The sequence below is a fragment of the Protopterus annectens genome, chromosome 1.part1, assembly GCF_019279795.1.
Source record: "Protopterus annectens isolate FY-2018-M chromosome 1.part1, PAN1.0, whole genome shotgun sequence".
In the NCBI taxonomy this organism is placed as follows: Eukaryota; Metazoa; Chordata; order Ceratodontiformes; family Protopteridae; genus Protopterus; species Protopterus annectens.
In genome coordinates this window covers 443,298,932-443,319,320 of record NC_056726.1, presented here as the reverse complement: position 1 = coordinate 443,319,320, position 20,389 = coordinate 443,298,932, and the positions used below count along the sequence as shown (strand labels likewise).

General features: G+C 40.6%; 1 protein-coding gene across 1 annotated transcript in view; it reads left to right on the top strand.

Moving 5' to 3' along the window:
- The window catches only part of LOC122814628 (spindle pole body component 110-like), a 750,577-nt gene that overhangs the window by 578,868 nt on the left and 151,320 nt on the right, over positions 1-20,389 (top strand). Inside the window, exons 6-7 of the mRNA XM_044087100.1 lie at positions 7,648-7,773; positions 19,178-19,297. Of these exons, the coding sequence (XP_043943035.1) occupies positions 7,648-7,773; positions 19,178-19,297 (246 nt within the window). The remainder of the gene's footprint in view (positions 1-7,647; positions 7,774-19,177; positions 19,298-20,389) is intronic.

The following is a 20,389-nucleotide window of genomic DNA, read 5'->3' as shown; positions in this document are numbered from 1 at the left end:
GCTCTTCACACAATGGTCATACCAGCAACTTCCGATGTCCCACACCATTATGATTACGCAAACATGCAGGAATCATCTTCTGTGGTGGATGTCTTCCCCTCAGCTCTACTTGGGAAGACCCTTTGTTCCTCCCCCCCGGTTGCTACTCTGACAACGGACGCCTCCCTGATCGGGTGGGGGGGGGGGCATTATCAGGGCAGAACGGTCCAGGGCACATGGCAACCAGACGAATGCCACTTGCACATAAATGTTCTAGAGATGAGAGCAGTGCTTTTAGCGTTGCAAGCCCTTCAAGACTCTCTTCCCTTGGGAACGATAGCAATCCAGACAGACAATATGTCTGTAGTGTGGTATATCAACAAACAAGGCAGAACCAGGTCCTATCCCCTATGTCGAGAAGCACTCAGACTGTGGCAATGGGCGATTTCTTCTCAGCGGTTTCTGATAGCAACGCACATCCACGGGAAGTCCAATCAAATCGCGGACAAGTTGAGCAGAGCTATCCTCATGCCTCACGAGTGGTCTCTGAAAGATTCTATTGAGAGAAAAATTTTTCTCAAGTGGGGTCAGCCTTGCTGCGACCTTTTTGCTACTCCCCAAAACAGCAAGTGCAAAGACTTTTTCACCCTATTCCCGCTACCAGGCCAGCCCAGCAGAGACGCTCTAGTCCAAGTTTGGCCCCGGGGACTTCTGTATGCATTTCCTCCCTTTCCACTAATCTCTCAAGTGATACAGAAAGCTATCGCTCAGAAGGCCTTCTTGATCCTCATTGCTCCTTACTGGCCTCGACAGGTTTGGTTCCCCTTTCTGCATCATTTTCTGTTGAGCAACCTTGGCATCTGGACCTAGTTCCAGATCTCTTGATCCATCAGTCGGGTCAGTATCATCGCTCCCTCCCCTCTCTGAACCTCACTGCTTGGTTCCTCCAATTCCAACCTTAGCCAGGCTTCCTCAAATATCTCACGCTGTTCGAGATATTTTGATAGCTTCCCATAAATCTTCCACTCGAAGATTTATCTGAGTAAGTGGAAACGTTTCGCCTATTGGGCTCAAGGAAGGGACATAGATCCTTTCACGGCTTCCATCCAAATAGTCCTTGAATTTCTAGCTGAACTCTTCCATGCAGGTTCATCTCCTTCTACTCTTAAGGTTCAGTTGGCAGCTATTTCTAACTTTCATGGAATCTGCCATAATGTCCCACAAGCTTTGCAAAGCCTTTTTGAAGGGAGTTTTTCTACTCAGACCTCCTATAAGAAATCCTCCTCCTCCTTGGGACCTAAATTTAGTTCTCAGTTCCTTGATTCTTTCCCCTTTCGAACCTGCAGCTTCCTGTTCGTTAAAATTGCTATCATGGAAGACTCTCTTTCTGGTAGCTATTACTTCAGCTAGAAGAGTTTCAGAACTTCAAGCACTCAGCTGTCGACCTCCTTATCTGTTGTTCCATAAGGACAGGGTATCTTTGCGAACCAATCCGTCCTTTTTACCTAAAATAGCCTCGGCGTCTAACCTAAATCAAAGCATTGACCTCCCTGTGTTTTTTCCAGAATATTCTAATAGGTCTGAACAAAAATTGCATTGGCTAGATGTTCATCGTCAGTTAAGGTACTACTTGGATAGAACCAAACAATTCAGAAAATCTGACCAGCTGTTTGTCTCTTATGCAGAAGGCAGAAAGGGACTTTCTGTTTCTAAGGTATCACTATCTAGATGGCTGACATCTCTAATTTCCATTGTCTATGAAATACAACACCAAAAGCTACCTATCAAACCTAAAGCCCATTCCACCAGAGCTTTGGCTACTTCTATAGCCTTCCAAGACAGACTGCCTATAGACACCATTTGTGCAGCAGCTACTTGGGCTACTCCTCACACTTTCATTTCACATTATAAGTTGGATTTAGCTTCTAGGCATAGAGCTAATTTTGGATCCACTGTGCTCAAGAGTCTGTTCCGTTAGGCCACCCGGGACAAGGTGCTAGGCGGTCCCATCCAGCAAGAATGAAGGCGAGATAGAAAACTTAACATATAGAAGTTATGTTCTTACCATAACGTTCCATGTTAGTTGTCTTCTTCTCGCCTTCTTCTTGCGTCCCACCCTCCTTCCCCCTGGCCTGGACAGACCTAGAGGAGTTTTGATTGTGACCTCTCTTTCTACCACCTCTTTACTATAGGTATATGCTCTGCTGTGCATATTTTTTTCCTGGATCAGGCTGTAGGTCACCCTTCTCTTCTCCCTTATTGTAGAGGTGGACTTTGTTTACAGTTATTCTGCTACTATTATTAGCTGGGCCTAGCTCACAAACGAGATCTGAGGTAACTCTAGCATTGTGGGATATAAGGGGAGCCTCGAGCCGGTGGAACCAACTCTCGAGCTTTTAGAGTGGCAGGTCGGCTCCGAACCCATCCAGCAAGAAGAAGGCGAGAAGAAGACAACTAACATGGAATGTTATGGTAAGAACATAACTTCTATTTTTCTCCTTAGACCCCCAGTAAAAAATCCTTCAGTTCCCTGGGACTTGACTGATTCTGCAAGGTCTAACTCAGGAACCCTTTGAACTTTCAGCAAAAAATAGTTTTACAAAGCCTTTCACTCTTGATCCTAAACGGTGAACAGATTTCCACGTGTAGTCGGTGGTGGAGCTAGCTCTAAAAAGAGCTGTTTTAGCCCTGTGGGCAGCTGGAGCTCTATATAGAGCTGTTACAGATCTTTATGAGCTCTGAGAAGAGCTGTTTTGTGTTTTGAATGCCCTTTCGGGTAGATGCGGTAGTTCTAAAAAGAACTGTTTTGTTTGGTTTACCGAAGCTGTGTCTGTGCCTCTGGCTGGTCTTACCGAAGCTGATACAGATTTCTGTGAGCTCTGAGAAGGGCCGATTTGTGTTTTGAATGCCCATTCGGGTGTTGGTGGTAGCTCTAATAAGAACTTTTTTGTTTTATTCTTCAATGTGTCTCTGGTTGCTCTTACCAGTGCTTTTACAGATCTCTGTGAACTCTGAGAAGAGCTGTTTGGTGTACTGTGAGCTGTGAGAAGAGCTGTTTGGCGTAAGGTGCAGATCCATGTGAGGTCTGAAAAGAGCTGTTTTGTGTATGGACACAATGGGTTCTGGGAAGAGCTGCTGTTGTGTCCTTCGGTGTTCCGCGGTGGTGTCGATCTCCATTGTCCTTCTTCTTGAACAGATCTTCGGTTCTTTTGCTATGTGTGAGTCCTAAAAAGGACTATTTGTGCACTCCCCAAGCGCTGGTCAGAATGACCTGAGAGCTGTTGCTGTGCTGCTTTTATGCTACTGTGGAGGGGGCGTGGTTGAGAGATGTCCAATGAGAAGTGACTAGTTGGGGGTGTGGCCCTAGTAGGCCTACAAGGTGAAGACGGACCTGGTTGGAAGCATCTCATTCCTCTTATTTAGTTCCTTTTTATTATCCAGCTACTTGTTCATCAAGCTTGTTTCTGAGAAAGATTCTGAGATGTCCAGCGCTTTTGGGGCAGATAGGAAGGTAGCCTGTCTGCCGCTCCTTCATCAGGGAGTGCGTACATTAGGTAGTAAAAAGTTAACTGTAGTTTGACATTGAAATTTTACCTTTTAAATTAAAAATTATTAAAAGTTGAGCTAACAATTGTAACTTTTGTGAGGGCTGATACATTAACTTACTGCAATTTTAGTTCTGCTTATAAACAATTAATGTTCAAAAAATGAATACATTATGCCTTATACCAGTGAGAAAACAGTGAGCGAAATAGATAGCATATCTTACTAGGAGCCGATTAGTTGTAGTTAGCATGGTTAAGTGCCCTGAGGTTCAGGACTGGGGTGATGGTCTCCATGTAGTTGAGACCCGGAGGGTGCCTTGCTTCAAGTTGTATCTGCCAGATAAGTTCTTTTTTCTCTAATCTTGAAATGAAGTCCCCATTGAAAGGGATCTTCTCCAGCTGTTCGAGTATCAGGAACTTAAATCTTTCATGTCCTGTTTTTTTTGTTGCGTGTGTTGCTAGTTTATTTGTTGGTATCTTGTGCCTGATGTCATATAGCTGGTTGGCAATCCTGGTTTTGAGGGCATTGATGGTCTTGCCCACGTAGAAGGCTTGACATTTGCAGCAGTTTGCTCTGTAGACAACACCTTCTGTGTTGCAGCCTCCGAATGCTCTTGTGGTTATTGTTTTTTTGTTGTTGGGGCAGTAGAAGCGGTCCGTGCCTGCCATGTATTTACAGTAGAAGCAGGGGGATAAGTTGCTACATGGATAGGTGCCATATCTGTCGAGTTGTCTTGGTGGGGGTCTCTCGAGGTGGTCTTTTAGGTTGGGACCTCTTTTCATCGTGAACCCTGATGCTTCAGGGAAGATGTGTCCAAAAGATCTGTTTGAAGTGATGATGGTCCAGTTTTCACGGATTATCTTTTGTATGTCCTTATAGTCCATGGAGAAATGTAAAATAAAGTTGAGCCTATATTTGTTTTCATACCTGTTTTTAGTCCCTAAGCTCTGTTGAAGTGTGAATGGTTTTCCCTTTCTGTTGTTCGTGATGGGGTCCAGAATCTGGTGCAGAGTCCTGTCCGTGTAGCCTCTGGCCAGGAAATCATTTTCCAGGTCTTTAATGTTGTGGAGAAAGTCATTAAGGTCTTTGGTGATTCTGGAGATTCTGAGTCCCTGTGATTTTATTACATTTCTTTTGAGCTTGTACGGGTGCATGCTGCTGCTGTGGAGTAAAAAGTTTACTCTTGTAGATTTCCTGTACAAGTTGTGGTTGAAGTCGTTGCTGCTGGTGTTCTTGGAAAGGAGCAGGTCCAGGAATTCAACTTGTATTGGGCTGGTTTTGGTGGTGAACCTGAGAAAGCTGGTGCTGCTGTTGATGTGGTCTAGGAAGTCCTGTAGTTTCTGGGGGGTCCCATTCCAAACTAAAAAGGTGTCGTCAATGAAACGGAAGTAGCACCCCATGTCCTTGTAGAACTCCGGGTTGTATACGTGGTCTTCCTCCCATTTTCTTAAAGCCGTGTTAGCTAGGCTTGGGGCCATGGCTGCTCCCATTGCAATTCCTGTGGTTTGTCGGTAGGTTTGACCATTGAAGCGGAAGTAGTTGTTGTTAAGAATAAGTGAGAGGATTTTTCCAAATTTGTCTGTTTCTCCAATAACTGTTGCATTGTCTTTGTTGTAGGCCTCTACCATCGCTCTGATGCAGTAATCATGTGGAAGCACTGTGTAAAGGGTCTCCACATCGATGGTGACTAAAATAGCTTCTTCTGTGAGGCGAATGTCCTTGATTCTGTTGAGAAGGTCCATAGAGTCCTGAATGTATGAGGGATTCTTTTCTGCCAGTGGTTTGAGTGTGAAATCCATGTATATTGCTAGAGGTTCTGTAATTGCTCCTCCACTGGCAATCACTGGTCTGTATGGCGGGTCGTCGAAGTTTTTGTGGGGTTTCGGTATCCCGAAGAACTGAGGTAATTTTGGGTGTGTGACGGTTAGGAAATCAAGTAGGTCGTTGCTGAGGAGCCCCTCTGCCCAAAGTTCCTTCAGTGTGTTCTTGACCTCGAGGTAGGCTGTTGTAATGTGGTTGGCGTCTCTCTTTTCATAAAATGTGGGGCTGTTCAGCATCGTCGTGATCTTATGGTTGTAGGTACAGGTGTCTGTGACTAGGATGCCTCCTCCCTTGTCAGCTTTCATTACTCTCCTGCTACTGTCCTGGCTTAGTTGCTTTAGCGCTTCCATTTCCTCTTTGGAGACATTATAGATCCGCTTTTTGGAGGGGTTTTTTTAGGAGTTTCTTTAGGTCATTTTCGCATTTGTTCTGGAAAGCGCTGATAAAAAAATAGTTTAAAATTCCTGTCATGGAAAACAGCCTTCTTAGTACCTATTACTTCTGCATAAAGAATTTCTGAACTCCAGGCTGTTTCATCAAAAACCCGTACATTATTTCTATAAAGACAGGGGCAACCCCTTCTTTTCTGCCTAAAGTGGCTTCTGAATCTATTATTAATCAAGCATAGGTTCTTAGGTGTTTACTAGGCTAATGACCACAAGGGCCTTTTTAAGCCTAGCCATGCATCCCAAATCTCTGACGAGTTCTGATACCCTTGATAAGTGTAAGCATGGGCCTGGCAGATGAACCATTTACAGGTTACCTGTTTGCATCAGAGAGATAGGTGCCAAATCAGGGATGAATTTCCGGTTTCCCATCTAATTGTGCAAGTTGCACTTGAATTGGATTAGGGAGGAACGGATAGGAGGCCATCTACATAGGACATATTACTTACACCCTGTATTCTTTTAGTGAGGAAACTCTGAGGATGTTCCAGTTGTTGGATATACCTGCTTAGGCACATACCAAAGGGGTCATTGTACTCAATGATAGGTCTGATGAATGCCGAATACAGTGGAACAATGACTTCCTTGGACATAGATGTCATACCTTTGTTTATAAGTTGCACAACATAGAATGATTTCCTCACTACTGTAGACACTTGATGATCAAAAGCTAGATTACTATTTGTGTCCCCAAGTCCCTGACTACTGGTTCAACCCTTACGAGTGTGTTGTCACAATGATAGTTACCAGGAGTGGATGACTTCCGAAAGGATACTATTATGCATTTCTTGGCATTTAGTTTTAGTTCATGGCTCTGACACCAGTTATTTGTCTGTGTTAGCCCTTCTTGGAAAACATTTTTGCCAGTGAGGGATTCAATGACAGCTCCTAATTTGCAATCATCTGCAAACTGGGTCAGCCAGAGACCACTGCCATTGGCCTTGACTTCAGAGAAGTGAATGCCAAAAAGGAGTGGCCCAGGACTGATCCCTGAAGGACTCTGCTTGTGACTGACCTCTTTGTAAAGGTGGACTCCCCAGTTCTAACATCCCTTCCGGAGTTCTGTCTGTGAGCCAGCTGGCTGTCCACTGGGTGACATAAGGGTTTGTACCTAACTCTTGAGTTTGTCAACAATGCCCGAGTGGGGTTTTGTGTCAAATGCTTTGGCTAGGTCAAGGTAGGCAGTGTGAACCATTTTACCATCATCCATTGTGTTGTTGACCTTCTCAAAGAAGTCCACCAGGTTGAGTATGCATGAAAAGTGGTTACAAAACTGTGTAGGAGCTCAGTGTCTTACAGATTTAAAAGCCATAACACACTTAGAGCTGCTACACAATCAGCAGCCAGTGGCTAAGTGTTCCTCTGACAACCAACAGCTTTCAAAGGTGTTAAACATCTCAGCCTTTCTTTTTTGAGTAGCAATAACAAACCATTTATAGTTTTTAAAAGCTATTTTAGCTTCTTGCTGCTGCTATGTTATAGCCACCATGTATGCTGTTGGGTGAGTCTAGAGCATAACAGGTCTGAAAATCATACATAACAAAACTTGTTATGCACCTCTTTGAAATCAGCAAGGTACATAACAAAACTGTCTTTTTCTTGATTTCAGAATGTAATCAGCATGTGTAAATCTTACAATACCAAGTTTATTGTCTGTCTTAGTTTCATAGTGTAGCCAGTGTGCCCCATATATTAAATACTGCTTTTAAGTAAAATGTCTGAGGCTCCTTTAAATGTCTTCTCTCTTATGCAGATGTTGAAGAAGAATAGTAATATTGGTAGGAATACAATTCACTTTGGAGAGTTGTGATTTTATTTTTCAGACAAGTTAATTGCTTTTCATATTTACTTTCAGGCTTGAGGAAGACACTACATGAATTTGAAATGCATATGGGCTTTAAACCATTAAGAGCTTCAGCCCTGAGCATGGAAGACATTAACTTGTCAGATATGGACTGTGTAGTTGCTGAACAAAACAATGGTAACATATTGTTAATAGCAAAAGGATGTAGTATTGATATAATATTGTACGTAAAGCACTGTTACTATCAAAAGGATCTGGTATTGTAGAGCTCTGGCTACTGAAACCAGTTGAACTAATACTGTAGATGTTATGACCACTTGGATCTTAACACTTTTCCAGGCTGCTATCCCCCTATTCTGTCCCATAATGACCTCCTCCCTTTTGCCTGTCCATTTCTTTCCCGCAGCAAAAGATTTATAGGGCATGAGATGGCCCCAGCCTGTTGTTTTGGATTGTACTAGGAAAATTCAGCAAATGTATTTTGAATGGTGAGAGCTTATGTTTTTTTTTCTCTTAAGCTGTTGAAGATATTTATGCCTTCCTATTGTTCTCCTTTTTCCAAATTAGCAGTTTGAGTTTTAGCCTTTTTTCACATTCAGTGTTTTGGCCAACAGATGTGAGCATGGGAAGCAGATTCTACTATCAGACAAACACATGCTGTTTCATTTTCTTAAGTATCACTCACAAAAAGTGCTATAAAGTTTTTCTCAGAATCAGCAGCTCATTCGAGTGTTATTATCACAAGGTCTTGGAAAACATAATGTTTTACAGCCTCCAACAGCTGGATAAAGAGTCTGCAAGTCAGAAAGATGTTTAGTGTGCTTCCCCTGTAAATCCATGTCTTGGCAAAGTCAATGACAAGTAAGTTACAGTACTACTACTCTCCTGGAAATAAAGAATTTTAAAAATAATGAAACAAACAGAAAACAACTGAATCTGCCCATGTTAATTGCTATGGAGCCTGCCAGCACATCTAGAAAAGCTTTCATATTGTTACTGGAACCTTCTTTCTCTCTGACTTCTGCAGTAATTCCCATTCCTGTTTTGGCCTTGATTAGGATTTGTTAGATGTAGCTATTAAATACTTGGAAAGATAAACTCCAACTGGCATCCACCCTTAGAGGTTGGCTGCACCACTGCTGGTCTTTCAGACATGATTTTTTGTAGGCATCAGTCCCACAGGTATCTACCTACCCCGCTGCTGTCCACTCACTGCCTGCCTCCATTCATGGCATAGCATAGCACACTTGTCAATATTCTAGGGATGTGAGTCTTTTCCTGCTGTGTCCTTTAGAGCAAGAAACGTTTTTACCATCATTACATGTAACATACATTATTCTGTTGTATTAAATCCATACATTTCTGAAAGATTGTCTTTATAAGTAACTTTTCTAAAGTAATTAGAGTAAGACCTTAGCAAAGACAGTAATTACATTTTAAACTGAAAGTAAACATGGCCCTAAGGAAAAAAAAATCAGTTCTGTAAGAATTTTTCACCTTTAAACTAAATGAGTATAACTCAGGTAATTTGGCCAATGGATATTCAGTAATTCTTGTAAACTGAAATTATAAATTCATAGGAAAGTACTAATCTTGCAGTCTAAGTGATCTTTAAGAAGCATAGCCAGGTACGTCATTAAGATTATTAGTTGAACTGATGACATTTATTTATTTGTTTCTTTGTTTTATTTTATATACATTTGTTAAATGTGGTAGTCCAGCTTTAGCAGAGGCCTAGGGAGAAAAACTCCATAGTTTAAAGTTACAAAGGAGAAAATAAATAGACTAGTACCACATATCCTAGGGATAAATGTGCAATTATCTACCAATGTATCAAGTTTATGATTAAAAGTAACTAGGACATTAATTGGCGTGATGGGTAGAGGGAGTCGTTACTGTGGTAATACAAGTTAATGTTCAGTGCAGGTATTTGTAGTACCAACACCTGCAGGAAGATGATCAAAAAGGCATAGTCCTCCATAACATGAAACGTTAGGCATGAGTCACCATACAAGAGCATTTAGGAAACTTTAAGTTTAACAAGGGAACTGATTCTTTCTCTGTAACTTAGGATGCTTAAGTTTCTAAAAAGTTATTTAATAAATGGTCATTTTTTTCTGCTTGTGTATGTCACCACAACCTCAGGTTGATTTTTATTGGAATCTAATGGATTATTAATGTAATTAGCCAGTGATAATTTATCTGATTAAAAATAAGCAAACCCTATATTAAATTCTAGTACAATGTGGTGAACATAATTTGCAAAACAGGTATAAACAAAAGCTATTACAAAGACAATATCTCAGGATTTAAACTTAATATAATATAATATAATATGATATAATATATCCAACTTAATCTAGAAATGCATCAACAATGTTTATTTTGCTAGTATGGACTGAAACTGTAACCCTTGCAGGTTTATGATTAGCAAGCAATAATGCCCAATGTGTGTTCTTTTGGAAATAATGCATGCCTAAGGGTGCTCTAAGGCCCGACACCCCAGGTGGGAAGGCATTTACACCCCTGGAAGGGCATTATTTCTCAATAACACACACTCTGGAGGGCATTATTGTGGTTAGAGAATGGGCTAGCTGCAAAATTGTTTTGTAGTGTTTTAATACTATATATATATATATATATATATATATATATATATATATATATATATAGGTTCATAGGTTGGTACTGGGCTATCTGCCCGAAGGCATATATTAGCCCAGCTACGTTGTGCAGTATTCACCGCCCCTTTAGTAGTTCCCTAGACCCTTGTACTAGCAGCTAGTACCCTTGGCCCCTATCTAGTAGTGCTGTTGGTGTGATCCCCGGTGTGAACTTTCTGTTACCCATCCACTCATCAAGGTTCCTCTTGAAGAGTGATAGTGATGGACTCTGTCTTATGCAGATCAGGACCCTGTTCCATAGTAAGGGAAGTCTCTGCGAAGGGAATCTATCCCTCCAGCATGTTCTATTCATTGTTGTGTTGAGGTTTATATCCCTAGAGCATGTAGCTCGAGTAGATTTGGTTTTGCTAAGATGGAGCATGTTCAACAATTCTGGGTTGGACATGGCTCTGTACGTTAGACAGAGATCGCCTCTGAGAAAGCGGTATGCAACAGAGAGCAGTCTTAGCTTTTCAATCGTGCTGCATAGGGCAACTGTTTGAGGCCAGTAATCCTCTTGGTTAGGTACCTCTGTGGTCTCTCCAGCTGCTGGAGATGTCTAGCCAGGTACATTCCAATTGGTGCATTGTACTCAATAATGGGTCTGATGAGGGAAGAGTAGAGGGGCACCATTACATCCTTAGATCTTGATGCAAACCCTTTCGTGATCAGATGGGTCACATAGAAGGATTTTCTAACCACTTTGGCAACATGGTTATCAAAGGAAAGCTGATTATCTACTTGGGTCCCTAGACCCCTTATTTCTTCTTCAGATTTCAGGAGATTACCTCCTATGTTGTAGTTTGCGGGTACACTGTTTTTTCCAAAGGGGATTACTACACATTTTTTTGCATTTAGCTTGAGACCATGGCTTTAACACCATGCATCAGTCTCGTTTAGGCCCTTCTGGTGGATCTCCATGTTGACCGGAGACTCTATTATAGCACCCAGTTTGCAGTCGTCCGCAAACTTAGTCAGCCACAGCCCTTCCGTGCTTGCCTGTACTTCTGAGAAGTATATGCCAAACAGGAGGGGCCCCAGGACAGAGCCCTGAGGCACACCACTCGTTACTGGTCTGGATTCGGACATAGATCCCGCTACTCTTACTTTATGGGATCTGTGTGAGAGCCAGTTTGCGATCCATCTTGTGACGTAAGGGTTTATGCCCAGGCTGGTGAGCTTATCAATAATACCTGAATGGGGAATGGTGTCAAATGCTTTAGCAAGGTCAAGGTAAGCCGTGTGTACCTCCTTTCCCATATATGTGTATGTATATATATATATATATGTGTGTGTGTGTGTGTGTGTATATAAATATATATATATATATATATATATATATATATATATATATATATATATATATATATATATATATACTTTTCTTTTTTTTTCTGATGTAAACTAGATCCTCCACTTAAAGTATAAAACTTGCTTTAATATATGTACTTCTGCTGGTGGAAGTATTTTACATAAAAATATTACAGATATAAGTATTTAACATTTAGGCACACACAAACACATTCAAAAACACAAAAACCAGATGTACAGACACACATAAATACATAGAAAAACATATATGTTCAAAACACAGACAGAGACACACATGTACATAGATGTAAACACACACTCACATACATATACATAGATGTAAACACACACACACCACTTAACAGCCACTTTGTTGTGCATGTTCATAACTACAGAAGTCTCCTTCTGAGGAAATAAATAGTAACAAAACAAAAAAGTAAATAAACTGCAAAGTATTACCACTCTTTGCCCCTTCCCCCATTTACAGTCTATGATTTTGCATTCAGTTGACTTTTCAGTTAAGCTTCTAATGAGTACATTTAAAAAATAATGATAAACATTGAGTTATATAAACCCTAATGTTTAATAAATCAGTGTCAATAGATTGCCTGTTACAGTCAGATCCATCTCAGTCACTCACACTCACATACACAAGCGGCCTTGCAAACACATGCACGTGCACACACACACACACACACACACACACACACACACACACACTCACACACACACTCACACACACACACACACACACACACACACACATACACACACACACAGGCATTTCTTTTCTTTGTCTTTTACTTAATTTTTATACTCACTAAACAGCAAAGTGCCACATAACAAGTGTAACAAAATGGTGACAGTTTGCTTTTTGCCGTCTAGTCATCACGGCAGCTTAATATGCTGCCATGAATCATCAGACTCGTTTTTCAGTGGGCATTACCTGTACATTAACACCTTGCCGGAAGACATTTGTTTAATGTTCATTTTGCCCATTATCTAAGGTATATTAACACATGAAGAAACAATCACAGAAGAACTCCCTTACAGATCTGATGTGCTAGCTGATAAATGTGCTTTTTGTCATAATTTGAAATACCATGCTAGAATTGTTTATATTTGATTAAGTTTCTAATTTTTATAGGATGGTATAATTCATTAATAACAACTGAACAAGTTTTAAATATCTGATATAGTTACTTTCCCGTCAGTTTTGTGAACAGGCAAGTATCCTTCAGAACAACAAAAAACATTTAATACCCAGCACCTGTGAATGAAAAAAGATTAGAAAAAAATCTAATGTATATGTTTTATGTCTTTGAACCTCTTTAGCAAAACATGGACAGTTTGAGTTGAATAGCTGATCATCAACAGTTTATTTTTCTGTGTTTGGATAGGGGCAAGTCACTCTCACTCACCCCCATAGCTAACTCTGAAATCACACAGTCTCAGTTTTTGTTAAAAAAAAAACTGTTTTATGGGGTTTGATTGTCTGTGGTTTACTGAAAGTGATTCATGGACACAAGTGAAACCAGTATAACAACATGTAACATAGTAATGCTTTATAAGCATTCTTGCAGTTGGACTTATCTTTCTAAGTATATTGTTAGATCCGATTACTATTTATTTATGAAATGCAAAGTCTTAATCTCACATTCTACTTCTGAAACATGAACGAAGATATAAGCTTTTTATAGTTCATGTCCAGTTTTCTGGGAGATATAAATTGAAAAGAAATATATTATTACTTAGTAATTTTATGATATTACTGATTTTTTTCCTTTTATTTCACGATCCATTGTTGTGTTTTTACATTTGATTCAACATGTGGGGATCTGGCCTCAGTGCCTTATACCAAAGTATTGGATCTGTGAGCTGTGACTCCTCCCCTACCCACAATTCCCCCTCTCCTGCCTGAACTACTTCAGATCCCATTTGCTGCATGCCTATCCAGACGTGTTGACCAAGTGCTCCATCCTGTTTCATGATAAGTGAAGCATTTGATCCTCCCTCTTTGAGATACGTAGGCTAATTACTAAAATCTAATAGTGTTAGTTTTTTTTCTGATAGCTTAGATCTGATGTTGTAATTTTCATTCATTCCTCAACTGTTGGGTTCAGATCTGATACTCTGATCTGACTTGACTGCTTCTTCCAGATCGTAGGATCCTTGAACTCTTGAGTTCCTCCCTTTACCCACAATGCCCCACCAACCTAACATTCCTCAGATCTTGTTTGCCACCATTGTGAACAGACGTAGATTACGCGCTCTCAAGCGTTAGCACTCATATAGTCATTGGTATTTGATTTAAGTAAGTTTAGTTTCATCTATTTTCTTGATAGATAGTTATATTTTGTTGTTCTTTCGATCTTTATACCTCCCTTGTACACTTTTATATCCTTCATCTCCTTAAACAGCCTTTTCTCATACTGTGTGAGTACTTTGTAATACATTGTTGGTAGTCTTTTCTTTCTTTTCCTTACTCTTTGCCAAAAAAAAAAAAAAATTCTGCCTATATGAAACTTTTCCCTTTTTTTACTACAGTAGTTGTTATTGTACTTTTTTTGGTAAAAATGTCAGATAAACCTTCTGTTTTAAAAAAAAAAATGCTTCCTATGGGCACAAGATTCCAAACTCTGATGCCCACAGGGAATGGGTACATTGCTTAGGCCCGAAACACCTAGATGCAGAATGTGATATTTGTGCAGGATTTAATTCTCGAGCTTTGATTGACAGGAACAACAAACTTATTCTTAGGGGCCTTCTTCCTTCCAAATCTTGTTTTGCTGCTGGGGCTTAAACCCCTAAAAAGCATGACAAAAAAGGAAGCTCTCTTACCAAGGAAAAGGAGAAATGTAAAAGGTCTCCTGATCATCCTTACACTTCGACCTTAACTTTGGCTTCATTGTCGGAGCCTCCAGCAGACATTTTGAAAAAGCTAGATCCAACTCTACTGTATCCTAAGCTCCAGATGGAAAGATCTCCTCAGATCCATAGCCCCCCCCTTTGATATTTGAGCCTATTTCTTCCAGGCTACCTTTCCCATTCCTCGAGCAGTCACCCAGAAGACACTCCAGGCCCTCCTCTACAACTTCTTTTCTCTAATCTTTCAGGAGCCTATCCAAAGTAGATGTGGCTAGGATGATGAGGAAGTTCCTTAGGACGCAGATTCAAATGGGGGTCCTTTCGGCTCCAACCCCATCGGGTCTTGAGAACCTCCATCAATTCACACCACAATTGATTTATTCTTCTCCAGTCCACTCTTCAGATTTGGAGTGGTCAGACCCAAAATCCTTGGGGTACCTTCCTTGGATTCAAAGATTATTGTTTCTTCGACTCCAATGGCTTTTCTGAGTCGATTGGCACTGAGCATCTTGGAGTCAAAGTGTTGGCGCCAGCTCAGGGGCACTGGAGTTGACTCCAAAGCTTTTCAAGGAGATACACAGCAGTTGGAAATTACCTTGCCAAGCACATGCAGCAGCTGCAGAGACCACAGAGGTTCCTGACCAAGAAAATCCAGGGTTTCAAACACCTGTTCTATACAGATAGGCTAAAGGTCCTGTCCCTCTACTCAGTCTCATACAGACTGCTCAGAGGTGACCTTTGTCTGGCATAGAAGGCCATCTCAGACCCAGCCTTGATGGAGTTGCTGTATATCCATAAGTCAAAATCCACTCAGACAACCCACATGCAAGGTCTAAACCTGGTCTGTGACATTAATAGAACTTGTTAGCGGGATAGATTTGTGTCCCAGAGACTCCCCCATCTGTGGAATAGACTCCCTCTCCATGTTAAGCAGAGTACCTGTCCAGCCCTCTTTAAGAGGTACCTGGATGACTGGATGGGAAACGGAAACTACACACCTGGGATCCCACTTGTGGCACTGCTGGGCAGTAAATACAGGTGCTGACTTTGTGGGAACATGGGAGAAATTCTTGGCTAGGCTTATAAGGACCTCAGGGCCAATAGCCTAGTATCATCCTATGAACATATGAAACTATGATTTGGAGCTTGGAAGATGACTTGCAAGCAGAAGCATATTGACTCATCTCCTGCATCAATCACAGAAGACACTGGCTTATATGAAGGAGAAGGCTCCCCAAGGTCCCCCCCCAAGATGTCTTTTTTGGAGACATCCTTGAATTATTGAAACAGGGAGGGGGAGGTCCACAGAGACCCCTTCATCTGATCTGTCAGTGTTTCTCAAAACTTTTGGGTCCAGCCTTTCAACATCCTGGGAGGGGTCTAGGACTATTCACTGAAACTCAAATGACTGTGCACAAATCACTGAAAGCTCAATTCACTGAAAACACAATTCACTGAAACACATTTCATTGAAAGTTATATATGGCATTTTCCCTACTGTAGTGCGACCCTGGAGTTAGAAATATATAGTAAGGGGGGGCACTGCCCCCCGCATTGGTGGGTGTGAGGGGCACAGCCCCCCCCACATAGTTTGTATATATATATATATATATATATATGTATATATATATTACATTTAGAAAAGAGTAATTTATTGAACTTGCAAGTATTCATGTGTACAGTTCAAAATATTTAAAATAGGTGGGGGGCTACGCCTCCCACACCCCCCAATGTGCCCCCCACCCCCACCCTTACTATATATTCTAACTCCAGGGTCGCACTACAGTGGGGGAAAGGCCATATATAACTTTCAGTGAAATGTGTTTCAGTGAATTGTGTTTTCAGTGAACTGAGCTTTCAGTAAATTGTGCACAGTGAAATGGGTTTCAGTGAAATGTGCTTTCAGTGAATAGTCCTAGACCACCTGGATGGTCCCTCCTCTTGACGACTTAGTTGACCTCATCACCCAGAAGGCCTGGAAGGAACCTGATGTGGCAGAGCCCATCTTGAAAAAAAAACAGCTAACATTTTAGTTTCCCTGAAAGAAAGAAAACATTGGATCAAGTGTCCCCCTGTAGATGCCATGGTGATAGCAGCAGCCACAAAAAAGGAACTGTCTTTAGAAAGTTCCTCTATTCATCCCCCTAACAGAGAGTCAAGAGCCTTGGACAGACTGGGGAAGTAGACATATGCTTCAGAGGCATTTGCTGTCCGTGGCTGAACTATATGGCACATGTGACACATTTCCAGAGGGATTTGATCAAGGAATTTTCAAATTCCATGGCTAGTAGCTTACTGCTGGATATCCAGAAAACTGTGGATACCCAGTTGTCTACCCTAGTCATCCTTGAATGTTGCCATGAGACTACTATCCAATGCAGTAGATGGCACAGCACAAGCAGTCAGCACAGGTATAACCACACAACATCATGCCTGGATGCAGCTTTGCAACTTTGCAGAAAGCTTTAAGATCTCCTTCATAGATGCCTCCCATGACAGTTGCACCTTATTTGGACCAAAAGTAAAGGCAAAGCTTACCAGGAGTGAGCAGGATGGTAAGACCTTGTCTGCCATTGCAGTTTGCTTTTCAACTCCTCAAAGATCCTTTTCCAGGAGTCAAAAAGGAGGGAGAAAATGTGGTTCAAGAAGTCACAAAGTTTTATCAGTAGACTGCTGGGGACATCCCCCAGAGGCAGCAACAATCCTATGAGACGTTACCCTTGGGGTAGAGGCACTCCGCAGAATCAAGGTTTCTATGGACCTTTCACAGAGAAACCATATCAGCATCCGTACATGATTGCCCAACTACTGCATTCTGGAGGCAGTCGGGGTTTGCTTCTTCTTATACCCTCTAGCCTGGCAAACCATAACATCTAATTCATGGGTGTTAAGGATTATCACCAAGGGTTATATAATACCCTTTTCAAATTCCTGATACTCCACTTAAACATTCGGAATCTGCAGCAACAGATGTTTCAAAGTTGCTCAACAAAACATGGGAGATTATGATAGATACAATAGCCTGATATAGTTTCACCTTTCTTTGTTATACCAGCTTGCAGGATTACATTTTTGTCTGTAAATGAAATACATTTTGCTAAAAATACCTCCTCATTTAAGGAGAACTTGAACAGTGAGCTATGTCAGTTGTCTATTGCTGCTGCCTTGATTAATTTCATTTTGAAATGGTTAGTGTTCTGTATAGTGAAACATCCAGCTTCTGTACCATATTCCTTCAGAGTGTTCAGGTATCCCCAGAAAGCAGAAATGTCAGTGAGATCATAATTCCAAATCAATGGTTTTCAGTTTCAGCAGCTTTCACCTTTTTCCATGCTCTTTATTTTGAGACCTGACATATAAGAATTCTGCTGAATGGAACTGATTTTTTGAGGCTGATGTGGAAAACTTCTCAGTCATTTGGAATCAAGAAATTAAATTTTGCTCAGTCTTGGATTAACTCAATGTCTGCCAAAAACAAATTATAAATGGACACTTTACAAAAAGCATCCTTTTATTTTTTCAGCATGTTGTTGATGAAACCAGACATTTGTTTTATGTAGGGGACTGTCTGAATGGCTGTAGCTGCTACTGATAGCTCCTGAATGAAGGCAATGTTCACCAATGGCAAAACTCCACTTGGAACAATAATAGTTACATTAGAGGAAATTCATTTGAGTCTTGACTGTATTTTATGCTGCCATTAGCAGTTCCAGAAAAAGTATAATCTAATGGTATTGAAACTTGAGCTTCCCTTACAGAGTTTATAGCCACATGAGTACCTGCAGAGACAATTGCTGTAGGAACCTCAATTAAGCAAGATTCACTATCCATTAAGGAGGTTAACTATTTCCAGTACTAAGCAAAATAGATGATTAGATGATTATGGTCTACAAATTTGTTTGTTCCAGCAAAGCAGTAGGTTATTTGACAGTAGGAATGTTTCTGAATGCAGGTTTCTGACGTTTAGGTGCTTCACTTAAAATGTTGAGCTAGATGCTTAGCAAGTTTTTTTTTTTTAGTCAGGAACAGCCCTTAATAACAACACCATCTGTTGATTATATAGATGAATTGATTTACTTCTCTCCAGGAAAACAGCAGGATTGAATTCAAAGCTTATATACAATCAGTAAAAGCTCATTTAGAACTGTAAACATTTAATTGGATCTTTAAGCCAAAGGTTAGTTATACCACAACTCCAGTTGCATATTTCCCTATATGAGCATATCTTCTCGTCCTCTTTCTTACTTCATATTTTATTTATTTATTGCATTGTATTGCTCAGTTTGGTTGCATTGACTCCATGGTCCTTTATCAGCAGAGACCCAAAACCTGGTACCTTTACTGACTAGTGGGCATATGGCCAGGGCACTGGGAAAAGACTATGATTTTTGTTGACAAATGCCTAAGATCTTTATCATCTTTGTGAATAAGCAAATGAGACCACATGTTAATGATAATACTGGACAGCACCACAGAAATGCAACACCCTTGACATGTTGTTCCACAGTCTCAATAACACAATTCCATGTTTGTGGTGTTGGGGGCATAACTCACAGCCATCTGAACTTCATCAAAACAGCTGTACAGCTTAATACATCATTTGTCTCTTTTCAAAACTCTTGAAGAAATATAAAAATATAGCAAGAACACAGGGGTATTAGAAACTAGGCATGATACCGCAGCGTGGCTAATGTCATTTAGTATTATGCAATGTTTTAGCATTGCTTTTTCCATTTCAGAGTCTAAACAGAAGCTGAAAGAACAGAATAGAAAGGAAACTCACAGCTTAAGCTTTGCCCCTGTGGAATATCTACTTAGTCCTACTTACAAATCTACGGATGTGAGTGCAATGCAGGAAGGTAATGTTAATAGCTTCTGTACTTCAAGACATTTTTATTATTTTGTTCTTTAAAAAAAAGGTAAGTTCAAAACCGAAGTGTTGCAGCTTCTCAAAATGCTGTTGTATTTGTTATAAAACAGTTTTCAGAATAAAACAATGAGTAACAAGGTCACACAGACAAACCCAATTAGTAAAAACTAAAAAATGTAACCAAGCTAGATTTTACATTATGTGATTCCTTAAAACCTCTTGTATTAGAGGTAACATGGGATATATGCAAATGACCCCTTAAGGACATCAGGTGTTTTAGCTATATGGCAGTTCTGATTGCCCATGCCTTTTTCCTTTTTAAGTCTGTTATGGACAAATTCAGGCCAATAAAGCAAAACCCACTGGCTGCAAGCATGCATGTTTCAGCCTTCTTATGGCCTCATTAGAACAGCATAAGTGGACTATTTGGCTAACCTTTGGAAACACAAGGCTGTCGTACCCAGCTGATGTCCATAACCATTAGGGTGTCTGCAAAATATCCCAACTAACAAACTAAAACAATGAGTAACAAGATCACGCAGCCAAACCAATCAGTAAAAACTAAAAGACATGCCTGTCCGCAACTAGTGGGGTTTGGCTTTATTGCCCCGAATTTGTCCATAACAGACTTAAAAAGGAAAAAATTCATGGGCATTCAGAACTACCATATAGCTGAAACACCTGATGTCCTTAAGGGGTCATTTGCATATATCCCATGTTACCTCTAATACAAGAGGTTTTAAAGAATCACACAGTAGAAAATCTAGCTTGGCTAGATTTTTGTTTTAATAAATCATTTTTCGGAAAAACTGTTATATTGGCTCATTATTTATTAATACTGCATTATTATGGGTCTTTAATGTAGTTGTCTCCTAGGTGTAGGGAGCTGGAGCCCTGACTATAATTCTGCTGATTGGTGTTTGAGTAGCAGCATAGATACTGAAGAAGCTGACAAGGGAATATGGGAAATGGGTGTCTGTTGTCAGCTTACATATCCCAGGGAGAGGTAAGGGTTGTGTGTATATATCTTGAAGGTGTGTTTGGCTATGAGATCCTCTGGTGGAAACTAGAAAACGTAGCA